The sequence below is a fragment of the Rhineura floridana genome, chromosome 16 (assembly GCF_030035675.1).
Source record: "Rhineura floridana isolate rRhiFlo1 chromosome 16, rRhiFlo1.hap2, whole genome shotgun sequence".
Taxonomy (NCBI): domain Eukaryota; kingdom Metazoa; phylum Chordata; class Lepidosauria; order Squamata; family Rhineuridae; genus Rhineura; species Rhineura floridana.
The window spans coordinates 23,081,943-23,105,322 of record NC_084495.1 but is presented as its reverse complement, the minus strand read 5'-3'; the positions used below and the strand labels follow the sequence as shown (position 1 = coordinate 23,105,322).

At 39.4% G+C, this 23,380-nt stretch overlaps 1 protein-coding gene across 6 annotated transcripts in view; it reads left to right on the top strand.

Moving 5' to 3' along the window:
* DIAPH2 (diaphanous related formin 2) overlaps positions 1-23,380 on the top strand; it is a 455,139-nt gene that overhangs the window by 29,521 nt on the left and 402,238 nt on the right. For 4 of the 6 annotated variants that reach the window (XM_061598175.1, XM_061598179.1, XM_061598174.1 and 1 more), the window contains 2 exons: positions 3,333-3,353; positions 16,012-16,151. In XM_061598175.1, the coding sequence (XP_061454159.1) occupies positions 3,333-3,353; positions 16,012-16,151 (161 nt within the window). The remainder of the gene's footprint in view (positions 1-3,332; positions 3,354-16,011; positions 16,152-23,380) is intronic. The other 2 variants (XM_061598178.1, XM_061598177.1) reach the window with 1 other exon arrangement.

Sequence of the window (23,380 nt, the reverse complement as noted above, 5' to 3'; positions counted from 1 at the left end):
TCCATGATGATGAACCTGGGAACTAATGAAGCAGGCTTAAGTTTGTATAAACCAGTGTTTGATAGTGAATAGACCTGGACTGGGGATGGTTGGTTTAAATCCTCCTTTTTCCATGAAATTCACTAGGTAGCCTTTGGTAAGTGAACATAACCTACCTTATGGATTTTTTAAAGGATAAATCAGGTTAAACCATTTACTTTGGAGGCAGGTCAGGGTAAAAATGTGGTAAATATCCTTGATCATGTACCATTCATGTTGAACACTGAGGGATAAAGGCATGTTTTTTCAGAGGCATAGCTTTCTGTTCTGTATTAGTAAACTCAACTGATGCACCAACTTTAAGCATTAATGATTATATATTTTTTATTTTTTTTTGCTTTGGCCATGTTTCTAAAAATTAGCCAACGGCCCATGTGCATGAAGTGCCAGTGTAATAATTTGCTTTGGAGCAGTTCTTCAGATGAGGGAAAGGGAAGGTGGAAGAAAACTGTACATTATCTGTACATTCCCTCTTGTGAGTGAGCGGGAAAGAGTAACTACAATTGTTTCTTGAGGTGCATTGCGTTGTGCAAAAACTTCAACATCAGCTTAGATATAAAAAAGAAATGGCACACTGATTTTTAACAGTACACAAGAGCAGTGTTAGTATTTTGGACATATTTCAAAGAAGAAAATTGAGTCTGTGAAGTTGTGTGTTAAATAAAATACTGCCAGCCAAATTTAGACCAACAAAGCTATTGCTAGAGTTGGTGATGATTCTAGCAAAATCTCAGCTGTAAAGTTGTCCACAATCTGCGTCTTGAAAAACAAATGAACATGAGGCAATGAGGTGTAGTATCTTGTCATAAATTTCCACAATGGGCTTGATAGGAGAAAAACAATCCAGTGATGTTGGGATAATCCAAGACAAACCCTACGAAGGATAACTATTTTGGTTAATAGTTACTTTATCCAACATACATTCCCAGAAATTTTTGATGGCTAAAATTGAAAAGTACACTTTCTGGAAACCAATAGTAGTGAGAAATCCTGAAATAAATTTAGAGCACTTTTGCTTATTCTCAAGACGTTCAAAATTATTTTCTTGCCTGGCACCTGGGATCCTTGGACAGATGCTGACACTCCAGTGCTACAGTAAGGCCCTTTCTGATGCTGAATTCTCCCCCGCCCCCATGCTGGGTGGCTAGATTGGTGAACTGCTCACAATTTTAATGATTCCCAATGCTTTTTATATTGTGTCATACTGGGATGTTGTGTAAATTAAAATGGCAGCCCTCCAGGGTGTTGCTCTGTACCTGGAGCATGAGCCGATGACACAAGTTTGCATATGCTATTTATAAGTATAGATGCTTTTAGGAAAGAAAAGATGGTGGGTGGGTGGGGTCTCAGCAGCACTAAAGTTTGCATTGCACCCAGCTGTCATATAAGCAAAGTAGAAAACAAAATATCTCAAAACATGAGGGAAAGGTACAGGAGATCAACACCCTATTGTAAAAGAACTGGGGCTTGACCCTCCCCCTCTCTAGTCACCTCCTAACACCACTCCTACAGCTCCCCTTGGGCCACCCAGCTGCTTGGCACAGATTATTGTCTGTTGGTAAGCCTGTTGAGTGGGGGGGCAATGTAGGAGGGGCCCACCAGGAGACATTTTGCGAGACCCCCCCAAGCCTGGAGCCAGCCTTATATGTAGCATGTTGTTTTTCCTCTGTAACTGACTGATGTGTTTTTCTGACAGTCTGCATTCATTTATAAAAATAGTATTCAAATTAATCCATTATCTTCTCTGTCTGTGTTATGTGACATCAGAGCTCTAATTAATAAATTTGACAACTCCCAAATGGAGCAGCCTTGTTGCTGCAATCACAGCAAATATGTGAATTGGATGACCATGCCAGTACTTGGTTCCCAATGTTCCTGGATTGCTGACTTGATTTGGGGTAGAGCAAAAGAAGAAAAAAAATTAATTTAATAGGATATTTTTACCCATCCTTTACGATAAGGTGCCATGGTTTGTTACAATAGAATAATGCAGTATTAAAATTGATTAAAACAATTGAGTGGCGCCTTGGTATTTGAGAACTGGGTGTTGGTGTAGATGTACTGTCTTCTATATTGCTTCCCTTACCTGGCCATGGTCTCTTTTTATGAAGAATTTTAAAAAATAGGGTGGGATCTAATTGCTGGTTCATATCAAGGCTTCAAGATGTAACAGCTGCCTCCTGCAAAGCACAAATATTAGTCAAAAGCTCAGGAATGTGATTTTTGTGTTCTGTTGAGGCAGCTGGCAGAAAGTACAACATTAAGCTCCCAGTGTTGGTGGAAAGGGAGTGCTCTGCACCGAAGTAGCAGAAGTCAGTGGCACTACTGTACTGTGTAAAGGACTTTTGGAGGTTAAGGAGATGGTGAATAAGGGTCTGAGCTTTCTTTTTGACTAGCTGTTGGGAGTGCTTAAGCCCATAGCACAAGGCTGCTCTACTATTATCCAGAAGCTATTACCAGCTATGTCCCACTTAACCCAATGTGCTGTTGTAGCTGCCGTAGAACAAGCATCTGCATGTGTCATAAGAGCCGGATGCAAAATGGGACTAGATTGTGTATTAAGTAAATAGTAATTGCTAGTTACCTATTGCTATTTTTTTTACAATCATTTTTCTTTGTCCCAGTTCAAGGTTGCATATTTTTCTCCTGTGCCATGTCTTTGGACACCAATGTAAAGAGAGATGTGGGGGAATAACCCCTGCCCTGACAGTTCTAAAAACAAATTCCTAGTTTAAGAGGAGGTGTACATTGGATTGCATGATGGAGGGAGTGTGACTCTTGTGTCCACTTAAGCACTGATACATTCAAATGAGTTTATTTACTTCAAGTGCAGGGCCATTTGAATTCAAATATTGAAGTTACAAGCACCTCTTTAATACAATTTTTTTTTTAATGTAATGAAAATACTACTGGAAATTAAGTTTTTTTCCCCTTGCAGTATGCTAAACTCCTCAAAATAGTGTGCCTATGGTTGACTGTAGCTATTAAATGTATGCCTAATAAATGAAGTTTTTTTGTTCTTGTGTATGCATGCACTAATATATAACATATTCCGAGTCAAATATGCCCATTCCTTCATATTAAAATGTTATGGATTTATATAATTTAAAACTTCTGGTTTTTTTCAGCTTGTTGAAATGACTGTGAATATTTTCTATGGCATAACATTAAATATCATTAACAGTTACTAACTACTAAGCACTTGGCTAGTTGTGTGAAATGCTTGGGCTTACTAATTTTGCCTTTTTTTTATTTATCTCTTATTACTGCTCTCCGTTGATCACTGCATGCAGATTATTGGAAATAAAGTTCCGGTGAGTACCACTGTAGTCTCACAACTTGCAAGATGCACTGTATAATACTAGGCAAAATGTGCCGGTTGTTTGCAATTACTGTGCTTTATATTGGCCTCTTGCATGTCTCTTCATAATCTGATACGTACAGTATAATTTTGGCATGCAAGTTCAAAATGCAAATTTTTATTCCAGACTTCCCAAAACAAATCTTATGCCTTTTTTGAATTCAAACAAAGCCTTGAGTGCAACTTCAGTATGACAAGTATGAGAATGGAACTGACCATTATTAAACAGTGAATTGCCTTTCATTGTGATATTTGAGCTGGGTTTGGTGTGGGCATGCATATAGCATTCAATATCTGTTGGGCTTGGTAACCAGTTTTTTTTTACGTAGCTTGTGAAACATGGCTTTCTTGCTTCTTACAACAGAGAGGGAAAAATGCACATCTTTTGCTGCTTTAATTTATTTTCTTATATGTATATACTACCTGTCTTCCATCATAGAACTAAGGCAGCATGCATGTGGTTCCTGCTTGGGAGCCTCTGAGTGCAGCCATGACCTACTAAAAGTGGGGATTACCATCAGTGCTGTTTGGTACTGACTGCAACTCCTGCTAAGATTGGTTCTCTTTCTTTGCAGCCTGCCTTGAGTTCAAACTAGACTGTAAAGGAACAGTTTCCCTTTTCATCGATAACTTGAAGTTGTGCTGGGTTGTAAAGAAAGAAAAGAAAGAATTGGAAGCACAAGTGTGCTCCCAATTCTTTCCTTTTGAAGTTGGACCACTTATCAAAGTGGCTGTGGGGGGAACTCAAGATCTGGCCTGTTGGCTGGATCCTGTTTCCTACCCTGATCTGGATAATCCAGCTCACATTGCTGCTTAACAGGTTTAGAAAACAAATCTTTCGTGACACTATGTCACAATTGCCCTGTGGGAAGAAAGAAGAGAGCATGGGAGGCAGTCAAAGACGACATCAGGATCTGCTTTGGCTGGACTGTCCCACCACAACGCCTGACCATCTCTACATTTTATATAATTTGTTTCAGTACTGTATTAAAATTGCAAACCACTTTGAGTGCCTTAACAGAAAGGCTGTATATAAATGCAATACATTTGCATTGGCTGTCTATGGTTATTGTTTGTTGCCACTTCTTCCCGTGATTTGTTTGCTTGCTTAGGGTGGATTTTGGTTAAAAATGCATACAAACATCCACCTGAGAAGGCAGGGTGTTTACTCAGTTGATCTGCTGTTAGTGGAGGGAGGCTGAAGCCTATCTTGAAACCAGAGCCCATTTTAGCAGAACTACTGTAGCTGTTATCTGGAAGGAGTCCTAACAGTTTCTTATATGTTCAGACATATAAAATGTTATGTCATGTCATAATTAACATTCACATTAATTTGACTTTGAGATTGGCTAGATGTGTTCCATGGCTCTTGCCTAACTCATTATTTTTATTATTGAATTGCCTTCCAAACATATATGTCAAGGTGATGTGCAAAATTTCAATAACAACAGCTCAAAAAAGTTAAAAACCCAGAAAAGAACAACAGATAATTTTAAACAATACAAAGAAGACACCCATGGTAAAGACCTATTCATCCATCTGGGAAAGTTTGTCAGGACAAAAATGTCTTCAATTGTTTCTGAAAAGTGCAGGTAGTAGATGCCCGTCATATCTCAACAGGAATGCTATTAGACAGAATGGAGTAGCTACCGTGAAAGCCCTTTTCATGAGATTCTGTGGAGCAGGCTTTTGATATCTTTGCAACTTTAAAAAGAAGGTCTTGTCCGCAGTTACCTACTGTGTATATAAGGGACAAGACGGTCTCTCAAGTAACCTGGTTCTAAGCTGAGTATGGCCTTATACAGGCATACCCCGCTTAACGTTGCTTCACTTAACGTTGCCTCGCTATAACGTACATGCTCCATACGTCCCCATACCCCGCTTAACATTTGCGTGCTTCGCAATAACGTACATTTTATTGGTATGACGCCGCTGCCATCTAGTGGTGATTGCGTGCAGTACAAGGGAAGACAATTGCTTCACTTAAAGTAGATTTTCACTTAAAGTATACTGTCTGGTCCCATTGCGAACGTTAAAGCAGGGTATGCCTGTATGTTAGTGCTATTATATGTAATACTACTTTTTTTTGTGTGGGTATATCCCATATAGGTAAATTTATGATGTTAAGTCACTTTGTGTGATGATAAAAATGCTGTTTTGCCTTTTCCATCCCCCCCCTCTGTTCCTTGGATTGTATGCATTCATTTTGCTTTAATGTGGCACATGCTAGAATAAACCATGTATTGTGACGATTTGGAACCAGCTGTCCAACAAGCAGGAGAGAGAGAAATGTGACACCATCTTCACCAGTTGTCCTTCATTAGCTGGGATTGGGTTCTTTTCATAGCATAAGAACATAAAACCCTGCTGGATCAGGCCAATGGTTCATCTAGTCCAGCATCCTGTTCTCACAGTGGCCAACCAGATGCCTATGGGAGTCCCAGAAGCAGGAACTTAGCACAACAACACACTCCTTTCCTGTTGTTTTCAGCAACTGGTTCCAGCAGGTTATTTAGAAGGTAGACATAACATTAAAAAAAGTTCAGTGAGGGAGGTATAGGGGTATAATTTCACTCCACAGTGACTTATTTTGCTCATTATGGTAAACCATAGTTAATTGTTTATTGGGAATGCACTGTGAACACGCCAACAGGATCTGCTTTACTCTTTCCTGCTAAAGAATAGGAGAAACAAACCATGGTCCTTGGCTTAGTGTTATTTCTGAACTGGGGATTGTGGTGTGTTTGGAATGAAGCAAACTTCAGTACCTCATCTGGCCATAATTCAAAGTCAAGGATCATGGTTTGTTACTCCTGTGTGCTATCAGGGAGGAGCAAACCAGCTCAGCTTGATGTGTTTATGGTAAGTAAGCCAATAACTACAGTTTACTGCAGAATACAGAGGATTTTTTATTTTCTTACATCAGTCTAGTCTTGGTACTTTAGCTTTTAAGCCCTGTGGAATTGCAATAACCCACAAGCTCATAGGGTGGACTAGATGTACAATCTTTCCTGGAAAGTATTAGTCCAACATAATACCTAGTCCTGGATATTTTTATACCTTGATCGGCAGCTGTGACGCCTTCGGAATAAATTTTAGATGGAGTATAGCGACATGCCGCAAATGAAGACTGAAGCAATAACTTGTATTACAAGTTATACATTTTAATTGTAACAAAGATATTTCAATGGAATAGTCTTGAGTAAACTTCAAATGTAGTTGCTTTGTTTTTTCATTTGCATGGTACCAGTCTCCTAAAATGAATAACTTATATACTGTAATATGCTCAAAAGGTAAATTGTTGCACATTTATGTAAATATTCTTCTTGCTGTATAAAATGAGTATCTGTCTATCCACTTCTACAGTTCATTATAGATAAGTAACTAAAAAAAAATGGCTGTTGAATCACCTTTCATACTCCACATCACTGAATACTGTGTTAAAGAAACAGGACCCAGGCTTTAGCACTTCAGATTAACATGTCTATAGCAAAAGAAGATGAACAGAGTAATGCTGATAGCATTATTGCAAGCAAAAAGAAAATTGGGAGACAGTAATCCTGTTAAGAATTAACCCTATGAACTGTGGCTAGGAATTGAAATATTCAGGTGAAAGGCTTTGAAAATGGATTTTGAAAGCCATCTCTCAAAAATATAAGTTTTGAAAGAATTAAAATAGAAGATGTGCTTGAATTATCACTTCATACTTAAAATAGAACTGTAGCCATAATAACTGGGAGGTTGATAACAGTCTGGGGTACAGTATTTGCTTATGGATGCTATTTTCCTGATCCCTTCTTTCATAGAATCATGCATGTAAATATTTTATTTATTATTTGATTTATATCTGCCTTTTCTCCCAGCAGGAGCCCAGGGTGGCATGGTTGGTTTTTAGAGGCTGCCTTGCGACCTCCCCTTTCTATTCATTTACATATTTTACAAGATTGCTTAAATTCATTGTAGGGAGAAATTCTAGCTCTGAAATGAAATCCTCTTTCAGCAATTCTTGATAATGTTGCCAAAAGGTTTAGATCCTGAATACTTGCAATGATGAAATCCCAAACACATTCAAGAAATCACCAGATACAGAAAAGATTCCATGTAAGCATATACTGAATATTTCAGGACTGTTTCCAGGGAAACGGGATATATTGCAGAGTTGTAGTGATTATATAATGTTTTAAAGAGTACATTTCATTTACCAAAGCACAGATTTCTCTGGTGCTAAGGCCTTTATATTAACAATGTCATGGTTGCTACTCTTGTGGAGTAGTATCTTGAATTATTCTCTAAATGCATGTTTGTAACGGGGAGATAATGTGGAGGGGCAGGTGACATGGTTACTCGCAACAACAGTAACTCTCATCCTCCATAGTCTGTTTGAAAACGCCACCAGACAGTGCAAGATGTGACGATACAGGAGCAGATACGGTGTTGCTTACTTAATATGAGAAGCACACGTAGCATTGTGAAAATACCTACTCTCATAAGATAGCCACTCTGTGTTAGGCTCAAAATGGACCAATTTCAGAATTCCGTGTACCTGCTTGTACTCTTCCTTTGTGGCCTGGCACTCTTTCCACTTCCTGTATGTGTCCTTTTTTGTTTTCAGGTCATCTCTAAACTTTTTGTGAAGCCACATTGGCTTCTTCTGCTGTTTTTTCCCTTTTTTCCTTGTTGGAATTGATTGCCATTGCACTTTTAGAATTTCCTTTTTTAGAAACTCTCACCCATTTTGGACTCCTTTTCTCATTAGGGCGCTTGCCTTGGAACCATACTTAGAATTGTTCTGAGCTTATTAAAATCAGATTTCCTGAAGTCCAGGGTGTGCATATGGCTACTCTCAGCTTTTGCTTCTGTTAAAATCAAGAATTCAAGTATGGTGTGGACACTTCCCCCCAGAGTTCACGTAACTGCTGCTTCTTCCACCAAATCATCTCTGTTGGTTAGAATCAAGTCCAGGATAGCTGATTCTCTGGTTGTTTCCTCCACTTTCTGTAGGAGAAAGTTATGTCCAACACAAGTCAGAAATTTCTTGGAGGGGCCGTGTTTGGCAGAATTTGTCTCCCAACAGATATAGGGATAATTGAAGTCCCCCATTACTGCTACATAATGGCTCCTCGAAACATTGGCAGTTTGCTTTTCAAAAGTTACATTCTCATCTTCTCCTTGATTGGATGGTCGGTAGTAGACTCCAAGCACCACATTGCTTTTATTACTTGCCTCATTAATTTTAATCCAGATACTCTTGGTGGAGCTACCAAGCTTATCTTCCTGTATTTCTGTGCAGGGATACATATTTCTAACATATAGTGCGACTCCACCTCCCTTTTTATTTCTTCTGTTCTTTTTGAACAAGTTATATCCTTCAATTGTTGTGTTCCAGTCATGGGAGTCATCCCACCAAGCTTCAGTTATACCGATCAAGTCGTAATTATCCTCTTGTATTAAGAGTTCAAGTTTGTCCTGCTTGTTTCCCATGCTCTGCGCATTAGTGTACAGACATTGAAGACCATGTGATTTATGGCTTGACTTATTCGCTACATTTTTCTGAGGACTGTTACTGGGCCCTATTAGAGCTGATCTATCTGTTCCCGTTACTGTGCACAAGCCGTCATCAGTCTTACCACCAAGTTTACGTCTCCCTGCCCTTTAGGATTCAGTTTAAAGCCCTCCTGATGAACTTCTCCATGCTGTGGCCAAACACAGTCCTTGTAAGGTGCAACCCATCAGTTGCCAGCAGTCCACCTTCCTGGAAGCATAGCCCGCGGTCCCAGAATCCAAATCTCTCACAGCAGCACCCCATTTGTAGCCATTCATTGTTGGTCTTCAGTTCTGAGCAGCCCCAATCAGCATTGCCAATTGTCAGGAACAATGGGAGTCATGGTAACTTATTTTAAATTGTTTTTAATACTGTATTTTAATATTGTGACATGCCCTGGGACTTTCTGGTGAAGAGCGGGTAATACATTTAATAGTAATCATCATCATCCAACAGGTTCTGCAACACTGCTTTAAGGACTCTATGCTATGTTGCTGGTGGATGAGGTAATGAGTCTTCTTCAAAGCTGGAGATTTTTAGGAGAACTGAAGATGTGTTGTAGGATTATTGTTATCTATAGCATGCACACTCCTTTCTTTAGTTTTCTTATCTCTGGTCCAATAGCCTTTCCAGGTTTTTTTTAGGTATTCCAAATGTGTAAAATAGGACAAAACAAATGGCAAGGTTAGCATGATAGTTTAACTTTTTTTAAGTACTAGGGGATGCCACCCCTGCTTGCTTCACTCATCAACCCCGCCTACCATCACCAAAGGTTCCTTCTCCCGCACAGGGGTTGCCATATCCTGTTCCCTTCCTCCCACAGGGGTCACCCTCCCCCTCCTCTCCCCCAGATCTAGAGGTAAGGTGTAACTGATAATAGTTTCTATCTCAGCAATTGTATCTGTCCAAAATTCTTAGTTTTAATACAGGACCAAAAATATGTTTTATTTTCACATTTCTGCTTTTATATCTCCAACAAAAGTCACCAGCATCAGTGTAAATTCTAACCAGTTTGGCAAGAGTTAAATACCAATGATAAACAAATTGATATTTTTTTCTTAGAAAAGCGTAACACATTGTAATGGCATTTAGATCCCCTGCACACACAGAAAAAAAGACTTTTGCTACTGCTGAATGCTATAAACTTACTCAGTTTATGAAATTTTCAGACAAGCAGGAAAAAACATTTTTCTGGAGTTGCAATGGGTTCTAGCTATTGCCTGGAGGTCAACAAATCCCTTGTCAATCACAACCTTGACTTCACATTGGCTACAAACCTGAAAGGGCAGGGATTAGAGCAGCCAGCTATGAACTCATTTAACAGAAGTTGCGGAGTGGTGTATATCTTTTGAACCAGACAAGCTAGAAACTTTCTTTTTAAAATAAAAGCTGAGAGTTCAGAGATTGTGGTGACTCACCCAGAGACCCAGAAAGGACCCCAAAAGTCTAGAGTCTGCAGGCGAAAACAGAGACCTGGCAATCCTAGTTATAGACTGAAAGAAAAACAAAACCAAGAGAAAGATTTAACATTACAGCAAGTTAAAGTAGCTTAGAAAATAATTTAAAGTGATGTAATATATATTTCTGCATAAGCTAATTAATTAAAACAATAAAAGTATGAACTAACAAGAACTAACATAAATCATATGTATCTTCCTCCTAACTCTCCAGCCCACTACTTGTTTATTATTACTCTAAAATTCCTAGAATATTAGATTAAAGAAAGACATAGTTACTTATGAGTGGGTGGGCATGAAGCCTTCAGTTTGGCAAATCATTCAAAAGAAAAGCTGAGCAGATAGCATCAAGAAAAAAAAAGTAATCGAAAGGCAATCCCCGCCCCCCAGAAAAAGCTTTCCTCTAATGTAAATACATTCCTTTATATCACCCAGCAAACTTGGATCAGGAGGCTGGAATTATCCAATAAATGAACATGCCTTTCAATACTATGTAGACCACGAATTACATAATCTGTCTGGGAGAGGAATAAAATGAGCACCTGAGACTCTCGCATCAGTGATTTTCCAAGCAGTGTCTTTTTGCATAGTGTCAGCTCAACACACATGGGTTATTCATTCTCTTAGATATTGTTTTGGCTATCTAGCAGCTTTGTACCAACTACTTATCAGAGGCCCTTTTCTGGTAGTAGAAAATGCAATGTCCACAAAATTGCAAGCAGCCTTCAGCCAGAAATGATAGAGCATGAAATTGTCCCTTCATCTTAATTCATCATGGCTTCACTCTGGCTGCTCTATTCTGTGCATCCACTTCTAACCTGACTGCCATATGTAAATGTATAGGGTCCAGCAATGACTTGATTAATAATAGTGATAATTATTCTTTGCTAAGCAGAAATTAGAACATCTAAGATAGTGCAGTACTTCTTTCTCAATCTCTTAATAGGGATGGAGCCAGTTCTACTAAGGTTGCCGTATATCTGTATAGAGTTGTTAGAGCTGTGGGTTCTGTTCCTTCAGATTCTGCTCATCTGTTATAGTCTCATACTACCTCCTGTGCTGAGTCTCGTGAGCTGTGTTAGCTTGAAATAAAACATCATCTGAACTTGATACCTTTTTCAGTTTACTAATGTAATCATGCATATGCAATGCATTATAAACACATGGGCATTAAAAATCCATTACCATAAATAGCTGCTGTATTGAAAACCACCATTTAGAGGAAGTTGGTGATCCATAATGGACTGAAAAGTTAAAAGCCTCATGGGTTTAAGTGACCAGTGTAGTACCAAACAAAACAAAGTAAATTATAGAGATATGTCTTGTTTTGCCAGAGGAGAAAGCAATTAACAGTAATCCAAACAGAGTGGAGAAGCCAATTTTCACTGCAGAATGCTCAAGGTTGTAATCAAGCTTTATTGATTACCTAATGGGTACAGGTCATGAAAATGAAATTGTGGCAGAACAACTTAAGCTGATATCGGTCATGTGACAAAACCAGCTACAAGTTAAGGGAATCATTTAGGGCAGGTCTGTACTGTACAAAAACAGTATAAAAACATGGGGGGGGAGTAGTGCCCTGTGTGAAAGTTATTGGGTGGGTCTGGTTTCCAATTCTGTCAGAGGCGTACTGGAATAACTGATTCTAGTAGGTTTTGTTGGTGGGCTCTTGTTGTGTCCATATTGTGTTTAGGAGGAGCCTTGGAAAGGAGGGAATGGGTGATGCCGCTCCCATTTGCAGTGATTATGTGTAGAGGGAGGTATAGTCATGGGGAGGTGATGAGCTACCATGGAAAATGAGGGCAAGGCTATCCACGCTTGTTCCTCGCTCCCAGCCCTCCCATGGACAGGTTCCTGGTTGCTCATTTGCTGTGTCCACTGGTGTGTGCTGTTGTTTAATACGAGATTGGTACACAAGATGACCACACTCATCTGTGATTTGATCTTGGATGAAGGTGCTGATTTGGTGTGTATTACGAGACCTGGGTGGGTGTTCTGGGGGGAGTTGATCTAACCCAGCTTTGCCTACCTGAATATACCAGCACAGACTGCAAGGATGGGAGGGAGGGGTTTAAAAAGTTTAAAAAGTTGTTCAGCAATGTTTGCTGTAGCATTTTAAATTACTTGTCTGTTATTTTCCATTTTTGTGAAACCCTTCTTGCTTTTTTTGGGTCTTTATTTCTTTTTTTATACTTGTTTAGTTTAACATGATAAAAATTAGACATCAGGGCATTTGGACATAATTGTAAATTATAATTTTGTGTTGTACTAACAAGCCTGTATAAGCATTGGGTTTGTGTGTTTCCTTTTCCTTTTAAACAAATTTCCACTCACTGTTGTGTCTGAACTCAAAAATGTTGTTGCTTCAAACAAGCCAGAATCAAATCCAGATTTGATCTAATTTTGCAATATGCAAATGTACTGTACCTTGCACAAGCATAGGGCAGTTACCCTCATCAGTTGTTGGAGCAGGCACACTATTCAATTATGGTTGGTGATACTGAATTGTGTCCCACTTATCTACAATGCTAGCTTTTTAAATTTGAAAAGTTCAGGGGTAAATTAATATCTCATAGTGACTGGAATCATTGTTGTCTGCGTACCTCTTTCCACATCTTGGAATAAGGTTGTGGAATTACCACTACATTATGTGGTGATGACCAGTGTCTTAGATTAGGTAAGTTTTATAGCCACTCTTGGAGATTTCTTTGTATTGGAGAGCAGGATTTACCTTGATTTGATCTAAAAGTAATGAGTTCCATATGACAGGCCCATATGGTATATAATGACTGTCTCAGTCTTTTGGTATTTGTAATCCCTAAGACTGAACAAGTACAATATCTCAGTTTTTGGCTCTTGGTCTTAAATTTCTTATGCTGATTCCAGAAGTGCCTCTTTATTAGTTTAAAAAGTTGTTCAGCAATGTTTGCTGTAGCATTTTAAATTACTTGTCTGTTATTTTCCATTTTTGTGAAACCCTTCTTGCTTTTTTTGGGTCTTTATTTCTTTTTTATACTTGTTTAGTCTAAGTTGTGGAAGACTGGATGTCTCCCTTAGTGTGCTTCAAATCTTTCTTTTTTTAAAAACCATTTTGTGAGCCACTTTCATATTGACCTTCAGTCTTAAACTACTTTCCAAGATGATGCTGAAATTATTACTTCAGCAGTGCAAAGTGATAGTGGAGAGAAACAGGAATTTTGCTACACACACATCATATAATGGGGATAAAAATGGCAGTTATAGAAGAACTATAAAAAGACACACATTTACAGCGGTACTTGAATGCTAGAGGCTAAATTTCAGTATAAGCCCAATACTGCTTTTGAGATGTTTGCATTGAAGATGAATTTCAGGTTTACTGTTCTGGATGCTGGTGGAAAGGGTTTTGGGGAGTATTTAAGGGAGAGGCTCTTCATATAATCCTTTATTATCATGTCTTTGCCTTTCAGATCTTTTAGTGTGCTATCATTTCAGTAGAAAAGCAGACTGCATTTGATACATACAGAATGCTCACCCTTTGCTACAGCTCACAATGTAAAGAACAGAAGGGGAAAGAGCAGATGTGTGCATGTGAGAGTGGGCTGTAATAATTTAGCAGTCATCAGTCTTTTGATTGCTTCATTGATACACCCCACTTTTACAACACTGCTCTTTCACCCTCTGCCCTTTACTTTATGAACTATATCAAGAAATAGCACATTCTGATATTGAAATCTATTACTGTTGTTCACTCATTTGAAAATATACGTGCAGTCAAAGTCTTAAAAAAGTGGTTGATGAAGAGACGTTAAATTCACAGACATTCATAGAATCATAAAACAGTAGAATTGGAAGGGGCCTAAAAGGCCATTAAGTCCAACCCCCTGCTCAGTTCTGGAATCCAACTTAAATCATACCCAACAGGTGGCTGTCCAGCTGCCTATTTGAAAACCTCCAGTGTTGGAGAGCCCATGTAGTTGGAGAACCATGTAATTGGTTTCATTGTTGTGCCGCTCTAACAGTTAGGAAGTTTTTTCTGATGTTCAGCCAATATGTGGGATGATCGAGAAGAGATTCTGGCCCTCCTCTGTGTGCAACCTTTCAAGTAATTGAAGAGTTCTATCATATCTCCCCTCAGTCTTTTTTTTTTCAAGGCTAAACCTGTCCAGTTCTTTCAGTCTCTCCTCACAGGGCTTTGTTTCTAGTCCCCTGATCATCCTCGTTGTCCTCCTCTGAACCTGCTCCAGTTTGTTTTTATCCTTCTTAAAGTGCGGTGAACAGAACAGAACAGATGAAGCCTAGCCAGTGCCAAATAGAGAGAAACGAGTACTTCATGTGATTTGGAAACTATACTTCTGTTAATGCAGCCTAAAATAGCATTTGCCTTTTTTACAGCCACATCACACTGTTGGCTTATAATCAGCTTGTGATCAATAACAATTCTAAGATCCTTTGTGCATGTCGTACTGCTGAGCCATGTATCCCGCATCTTATAACTGTGCATTTGGTTTCTTTTTCCTAGGTGTAGCTTTGCACTTATTCCTGTTAAATTTCATTCTGTTGTTTTCAGCCCAATGCCCCAGCCTATCCAGATCACTTTGAATTTTGTTTCTGTTCTCCAGGGTATTAGCTATCCTTCCCAATTTTGTATCATCTGCAATTTGATAAGCATGCCTTGCACCTCCTCATCTAAGTCATTAATGCAAATGTTGAAGAGTACTGTGCACATTCTAGCTTTGCACTGATTCTCACTTTGCATTGCTGATACTTTATAGCTGGATAAAAAAGAAGCAACATATCCCAAGCCTCATTAGTATTGCTCATAATATACACACCTCTACTTATCCTAAAATTGAAGCAAAATTGATGTGTGTTACAGAATAAGTTGATATTCATTTGGGCAGCCGTGACATCTTGATCAACTTAAACCCATCTTTATTGCCTTACCGAGGTCTGAATTGTGACATTCATTTTTAGTGAATATTCAACTAGGCTGTAGTTACCATATAAGAGAGGAAGGCTTAACAAGTGGGTATGAAGTGTAAAACGCTAACATGGAAATTTGTATATTAATTATCTACAAATTAATACATACAAATTAGTACATACCTACTGAAAAATTCATATGTATGCACTTTTCAGTAACTAAGGCTATTCCCAAATTGAACTATTATTGTAACACAAGGTAAAAGGATTATTGTATTAGCAGATACAATAACCAGCTATGTTTGTTGATACACAGAACTGCTTTTCATATCCCTTTTATATCCCTTCAATAACTGTTCAAATAATAATACAAATATAGATATAAGATCAATATGTTTTCTTGCATTTGCTTTAACAGCCAGTAAGGATTATTTTATCTTAAACCAGAATGCATTTAGGATTATTATTTTAGATGCACATATATCTGTTGCTAAAATGTATTGATTTTAGTTTATTTTTGTTGACAACAAGGGATATTGAAAAGTGTTAGCTGCTGTTAGTTTTGACTCTGGTAAAGAATGACAAGCCACACTTTTCTCTGTATGTATGTATGTATGTAAGTATGTTATGTATGTATGTATGTATGTAACTCCTTGTATTCTGGTACATTTTCATATATAACACATTCCTTTTCTTCCCCTATTAAGGGAGGCCTGAAAAATAGTAAACATGAGTGTACTCTGTCATCTCAAGAATATGTCCATGAACTACGGTCTGGTATCTCAGAGGAAAAACTTCTCAACTGCTTAGAGTCCCTGAGAGTGTCTCTAACAAGCAATCCAGTCAGGTAGGTAATGGAAATTATTATCCAAGGAAATTGCAAGTAGTGATTTGCAAAGTCATATACGTTAAAAGATACAGAATTTACCAGATCCCAAGCAAAATGTCTTGAGCTAGGAGTATGTTTTTGTTTTTTCTCCTAGAACATTGTTTACTTAGCCTTTTAGAAAGTAGTAGTTCTTTGAAAACTTAATAGTGACTTCATATAGAAGAAACCCAAGTCTGGATTCTTGTGTAGTGTGATGGAAGAAAGGCAGGATATAAATGTAAGATGATGATGATTTTAAAAATGCTGCTTCTGTATTGATCCCCAAAACTGGTTAAAAATGTTCCTAAAACTGGTGGTTAAAATAAATAAATAAAAATAATCTTGAATAGCAGATATTCTTGTGACTTATGTAAATATCTACTTTCATTGAAAATATTTTTTAAGGATACAAGGATGTTGTCTGATAATAAATCTGGTTATTTGTCTCTGGTAAATGAGACAGAAAAAATGACATTTGTTGGTGGATAAGCTATGAACCGTTCTATATACATAACTATATGGCTTATTTGTTAACTATGCTCTGGTGCTTTCAAATGTTCTCCTCTCTTTACCTGAATACATTCAAGTGGACTTGACTGTCACCTTCGTACCAGCTGTTGTGCAAGGAATGTTGGTAGATACTCTGTCATTAAAAGGTGTCCTGTCTTAATAGAGACTTTAACAGGAGGTCAGCCACTGGTAGGCAAGGAGAGGGTACAGAGCCTAGTTTGCTTGTCCTTTAGACTTTTATATAACAGTGTGTTGCTGAAGAGTTGCTTGGCCTTTCCAGTTCCTCAGTCTCTGTCTTCTTAAATCTATTCATTAACAAACAGCATAAGGGACCTTGTGCTTGCTGGCAACTAGAACCAGCATAACCTATCACCATTGATAGATCTGATGACAGGAATCATCCATTGTTTAATGAGATGGGGAAAATAGCATGAAGTGTGAGCTACTTTGTAACATACCTGATTGTGGTGGATAGAAGTGCTGATGTGCCTGAGCTTTCATATTGAACATTCATGCAGAAGAATCATGTGAATGTAACATATTTCAGTGCAAGGATATAAACAGTGTGGGTTAATTAAGGTGAGAAATCACATATAACTGTCTTCATTTGTTCACCAAGACAGCAAGTTTCCTGGCATCCTGTTATATTTGTCATTATTATAGTCTTTCACCACTATTATAATAAATACTACATTCATTTTCTCATGGCTTATTAGTATTAATCAGTTATGCTTTGCTACCAGGTTTTACAGGAGCAACTTTGTCAAAGTAATAAAATTAGGAATATGAATTTGGATACAGCTGTGCATATTTTGCATGTCCAAAGGATTGTTGGGAAATGCAGATGCACATCAGCATTCTGAGAATCATCCTTCTTATTTAAAATACAAAATGGATTATAATACTCTTAGTAATGATGATGTGCTTAAAAATGTGTGATAAGTACCTTGTGACACACAGAATAGCAAACAGGCTTGGATCCAAAGAATACCATGTGCTGTCTTGTGAACATACTGGAGCTTACTTGTCTACTTCCTGCTGCAGGCCCTTTCATCTCCCTGAAAAGTGATGGGATGTAAGTAAAGGTAATGGGTGATCATGTGTGCCTGTGAACGGAAGTGCCTCTTTTTTGTGTCTGGGGCATTATGGAATAAAAGTGGCATTTTTACAGAGGCTGATGGTAGAGGTATGGCAATTTGTCCCAATAGCGTCTGCATAGTTCTTTCAGGTAGATTTGTCCTTCAATACATATTCTCAGTGTTTTGAAACAAATTCTTGAAGATAGTATCTTCGTTTCTATGAGATTGAGACTCAAGAGATTAAGACTTCTGAAAGAGCAGTGTTATTTACTGTTTGGAATAGCAAGGAGTTGGAGTTTAACAAGGAGTTGGTTTATCAAAGGAAGGCAGCTTCCATGACAGCTGTGGTTAGTCTTGCTGTAGTTCCTTCCCCACCTCCCCTGCATCCAAATTTTGTCCAGAACTGAATAGTGGCACACAGTGAATCCTGCACTGCCAACTCTCCAGTTTGAGACTCACTGTTTGATTCCTGAAACCTAGAGCACATCCACACCATACATTTATTCCACTATTATTCCACTTTAAACAGTCATGGCTTCCCCAAAGAATCTTGGGAACTGTAGTTTAAGGGTGCTGAGAGCTGTTAGGAGATCCCTCACAGAGCTACAATTATCAGCACTCTTAATAAACTACAGTTCCCAGGATTCTTTAGGTGAAGCCTTGATGGTTAAAGTAGTATAAGTGTGCTTTGAATGAATTGTGTGAATGTGACACTAGCAGCAGAATAACATTTTGCAAAATAAGCTAGTGTGCACAAATATGGAAAATTTAGATGGATGAAAAATGTCTACGTTCTTTATGTAAAGCTGTCAGAAGTGTCATTTGTTCAGCAAACAGACACTGAGCAGAAGGTGTGTTGAAGAAGCCGAGAGCAATGCCGTCAGGGGTCTACACCAAAAGGCTAGACTCCTAGCAGGGGCACCCAAGGAGGAATGGTCAAAGCTGAGACACCAGGCTAAGATGCATCCAAACTCAGAGGAAGGCAATGGTAAACCACCTCTGAATATCTCTTACCACAAAAACCCTATGAACAGAGTATCCAAAATGCAACATGAGATAGTGCTGGAAGATGAGACCCCCAGGTCAGAAGGTACTCACCGAGCTACTGGGGAAGAACAAAGGACAAGTACGAGTAGCGAGTAGCGCTGACTAATGATGCAGCTGGGTCAAAGCCAAAAAGAAGCCCAGAGGCTGATGTGCACAGACGTGAAAGGAGAGTCCCGAGTTGTATGATGCACACAATAGGAACAATGTGAGAAGCATGAACCAGGGAAAGTTAGAAATTGTCAAGCAAGAAATGGAATGTGTCAACATTACAATACTTGGTGTGAGTGAATTAAAATGGACAGGAATGGGACATTTTCAGTCAGGCAACTACAAAATATTTTATGCAGGGAATGAGAAATTAAGAAGACATGGCATTGCTTTAATAGTGAGAAGTGATGTAGCAAAAGCAATTAGAAGCTACAACGCAAGGTCTGAGCGAGTTATATCGATGAGATTTAATAAGAAACCTATTAACATAACCATCATCTAAGTCTATGCTCCAACAGCAAACACAGAAGAAGGAGGGATTTTATGCAGAAGTACAGGGAGAAATTGTTGACCCTTAGGCTATACTACCTCTGGTTGTTTTTCATCAAGTCTGAAAGCTTGGAGCAAGGAAGAGTTTTATTTTTGTTATGTCTTTGTAGGAACTTGCAGGCTGCCAAGGTCAACTGGTTCCTAGGCAACGGGAGATAGGGCTGGAGTGAGAGCAGCCAGTTTCTCTGTGTTTTTTCTGTGGGGGGTTTTGTTCTTGAAGGAGCAGCAGCTTTCTGTGTGAGCTCTTGCTATGTGTGAAAACGAAACTGCTTAAAGCCTTAATGTCCTGAGTAAATGGACTCTTAATACTATGTCGTGTTCTTGGAATTTCTTGACCACTTATACTCTAATGTAACAGCGCTTACAACGCAAATACCGCACCCATCAACAGGGTTATGGGCCCAGATCCAGCGCACGTTACAGAGAAGTGAGTAAGTGGTCTGAGCTGCAGACTGAGTTCCAGAGAGCAGCGTGATTGATTGTGCCAGACAGAGGTGAGCGAACATGGCTGTAAACATGTCTGGAAGCATGCCGATGGAGCGACTTGCGGAGAATAATTATGCCAGCTGGAAGATGAGAATGCGGGCTTTCCTGATAGAAGAGGATTTATTTGCTGTGATTGAAGGGACCCCACCGGTACCACCAACAGCGGCCTGGACGTGCAGAGATGAGAAGGCGCAGGCTTTTATTACCTTGGCTCTATCCGACTCTCAACTGCTGCACGTAAGAGATGAACCCACAGCCAAACGTATGTGGGACGTGTTGCAGGCTCTTCATGTGCAACAGACAGCGGGATCCAAGCTGTGTCTGGCAAGGAAGCTGTACCAGATGCGTTTCACGGATGAGTGCACCATGAGTGAGCATCTTACTGAATTTAGGCGCCTATTTGCTGAATTAGAAGACCGAGGCATGGAACACAGTATCCTTCAGAAAACGTATATTATCCTGGCGTCACTTGATGGAAGCTGGAATAATTTTGTGATGGCAATGGAAGCAATGCCAGATGGGGGCCTGAATGTGGGTTTTATTGAGGAAAAATTGACCCAGGAGTGGCAGCGGAGACAGGAGGCGAAAAAGGCCGAACCGAAGGAAGCTGTCAAAAGCAAGCAGGCAAACTACCAGGAGCAGCAACGGCTGAAAACTTGTTATTTTTGCGGAGCGCATGGACATATTCAAAGAGACTGTGCAGTCAAGCAAAGAAGCAGAGACGGAGGCTGGAAGCAGGGCAGTGTGAACTTTGTCAGCGCAGAAAAGCCTCAGTTTATGGATACAGACTGGATTATTGATAGTGGAGCGTCCCATACCCTCGTAAAGGACTTACATTTATTTCACACGGCAAGAGAGGTGCAGGACTCTGTTTTACTGGCTGATGGATCGAGACAAACTGTCAAGGCGCGAGGGACGTTGAAACTGAGTAAGATTGGCATAATTTCTGATGTATTGTATGTCCCTGAATTGTCAAATAGTATTCTGTCTGTTTGTAAATTGACCAGCATTGGGTTTTCAGTGGTGTTTGACAGAGACAAATGTTTTGTGAAAAGAGGGGGTGAAATATGCATGCAAGGGAGCCTGAAGGATTTACAGTTTGTAATAAAAAGCACTCAAGCAGGGTGTGTTGCGTTTGGTGCTGAGGCGCAGACACATAAAGGCTGTGTGCATGATTGGCACAGGAGGCTGGGGCATGCAAACTACGAAACAACTAAGAAAACCCCGAGTCTGAGTGAAAACATGAGACTGACGGATTGTGGTCAGTTAATTGATTGTGATGCCTGCCATAAAGCTAAAATGACTATTGCATCAATAAACAGAGAGGCTGAAAGCTCGACAACCGCTCCCTACCAGCTCATTCATCTTGATTTATCAGGGCCAATAAACAGTTCACGAGGAGGTGCGAGGTACTTTATGGTAGTGGTCGACGATTTCTCTAGGTTCATTCATATTTATTTGCTGAAAAGGAAAGATGAAGCAGAGCAGAAGTTGCGTCTGTTCCTCAAGAAAATTCAAATGGAGCATAATGTCACTGTGAAGGCGATACGATCAGACCGGGGGGGGGAGTTTCCACAGGGGAAAAGACGTGGCAAACTAAACCCCAGAGCACAGGAAGGATTTGTGCTGGGTTTCCAGAATGCATATTACAGAGTATGGATCCCACAAACGCAGCGGGTTGTTCTGAGCAGAAGCATTAAAGGCTCAGACAAGCCTTGGGATCAAAAGCAAACAGTTATTCTCAGTGGATCAGATGACACAACACCTACACCAGGACCTACACCTACACAAGGGGTGAAAGTGGAAGGAACAGATATTCCACTGAAGGAGGCATTAAATGAACTGATATGGGGCAAATGTAAAACAAAGAAACGTAAGGCTGACGAGATGACATATCCTGAGCAAGCCATGCCAGGAACAAGTTCAGGGGGTGCAGCAGGAGCTGAAGCTCCAGTTCTTTTAAGGCGCTCTGAGAGAGCTAACATTGGGAAACCTCCTGACAGATTTACTGTGGGTTTAGTCAGCAGCCCAGGTATGCACCAAGTCGTGGAGATGGATGCAGAAACGTTATATCTGACCTGTGTACAACCAAAGTTTGATTAAATTGGAAACTGTAATGTATGATGCAATGAATTGAACTGTATTACTGTATGTATTGTAGAACTGTATTGCTGAACTGGAAATGTTATAGTTGCAAATGTTATAGAAGCAGCCTTGATGAAAAGGTGGGGGCTGTTGACCATTAGGCTATACTACCTCTGGTTGTTTTTCATCAAGTCTGAAAGCTTGGAGCAAGGAAGAGTTTTATTTTTGTTATGTCTTTGTAGGAACTTGCAGGCTGCCAAGGTCAGCTGGTTCCTAGGCAATGGGAGATAGGGCTGGAGTGAGAGCAGCCAGTTTCTCTGTGTTTTTTCTGTGGGGTTTTTTGTTCTTGAAGGAGCAGCAGCTTTCTGTGTGAGCTCTTGCTATGTGTGAAAACGAAACTGCTTAAAGCCTTAATGTCCTGAGTAAATGGACTCTTAACACTATGTCGTGTTCTTGGAATTTCTTGACCACGTATACTCTAATGTAACAGCGCTTACAACGCAAATACCGCACCCATCAACAGAAATTGATCACACACGCAAACAAGATGTGCTGATAATCATAGGGGACTGGAATGCAAAAGCAGGAAACAGAGAAGAACTAGGAATTGTGAGGAAATGGGGCTTAGGAGAGAGAAGTGAAGCAGGAGAAAGACTTAATGAATTCTGTGGGGCCAATAATTTGTTTCTTGTGAACACATTTTTTGAGCAACCGAAAAGATGACTGTACATGTGGACATCACCAAATGGTCAATATAGGAATCAAATTGATTATAAATTGGTAGCAGAAGATGGAGAAGTTCCATACTTTCTGCGAAAACCAGACCAGGAACAGATTGTGGTACAGATCATGAACTGGTCGTATCAAAAATTAGAGTAAAGCTAAAGAAGAACAACAACAAAGCAATCATAATTCCAAAATAAAATTTAAGTAACATCCCAGAAGAATATAAAAATCAAATAAGGAACAGGTTTGAGGGTTTAAACTTAGTTGACAGAGAACCAGAAGAACTATGGAGTGAAGTCAGAGACATTATCAGGGAAGAATGCAAAAAGACAATACCTCTAGTTAAAAAGAGAGACAGACCTCAATGGATGACTGAAGAAACTCTTAAAATGGTTAAAGAGAGAAGGAAAGCAAAAGGCGATAGAAATACGGTCAGAACCCTAAATGCAACAATACAGTGTCTAGTACATAGGGAGAAAGAGAACTATTACAATAGTTACTGTATAGAAATAGAGGAGGAGAACAAAAAGAACAAGAGTCCAATTCTAAAAGATTAGAGAAATGAAAGGGAAATTTAAGCCAAGAGTAGGGATGTTGAATAATCAACAGGGAAACACACTGACTGACCGAGCTGAAATAAAAGGAAGATGGAAGCAATCTACTGAAAAACTCTGTAAAAGAGATGCCAGGATGACAGATTCATTCACGGAGGAACCGTATGATGAAGAACCAGAAATT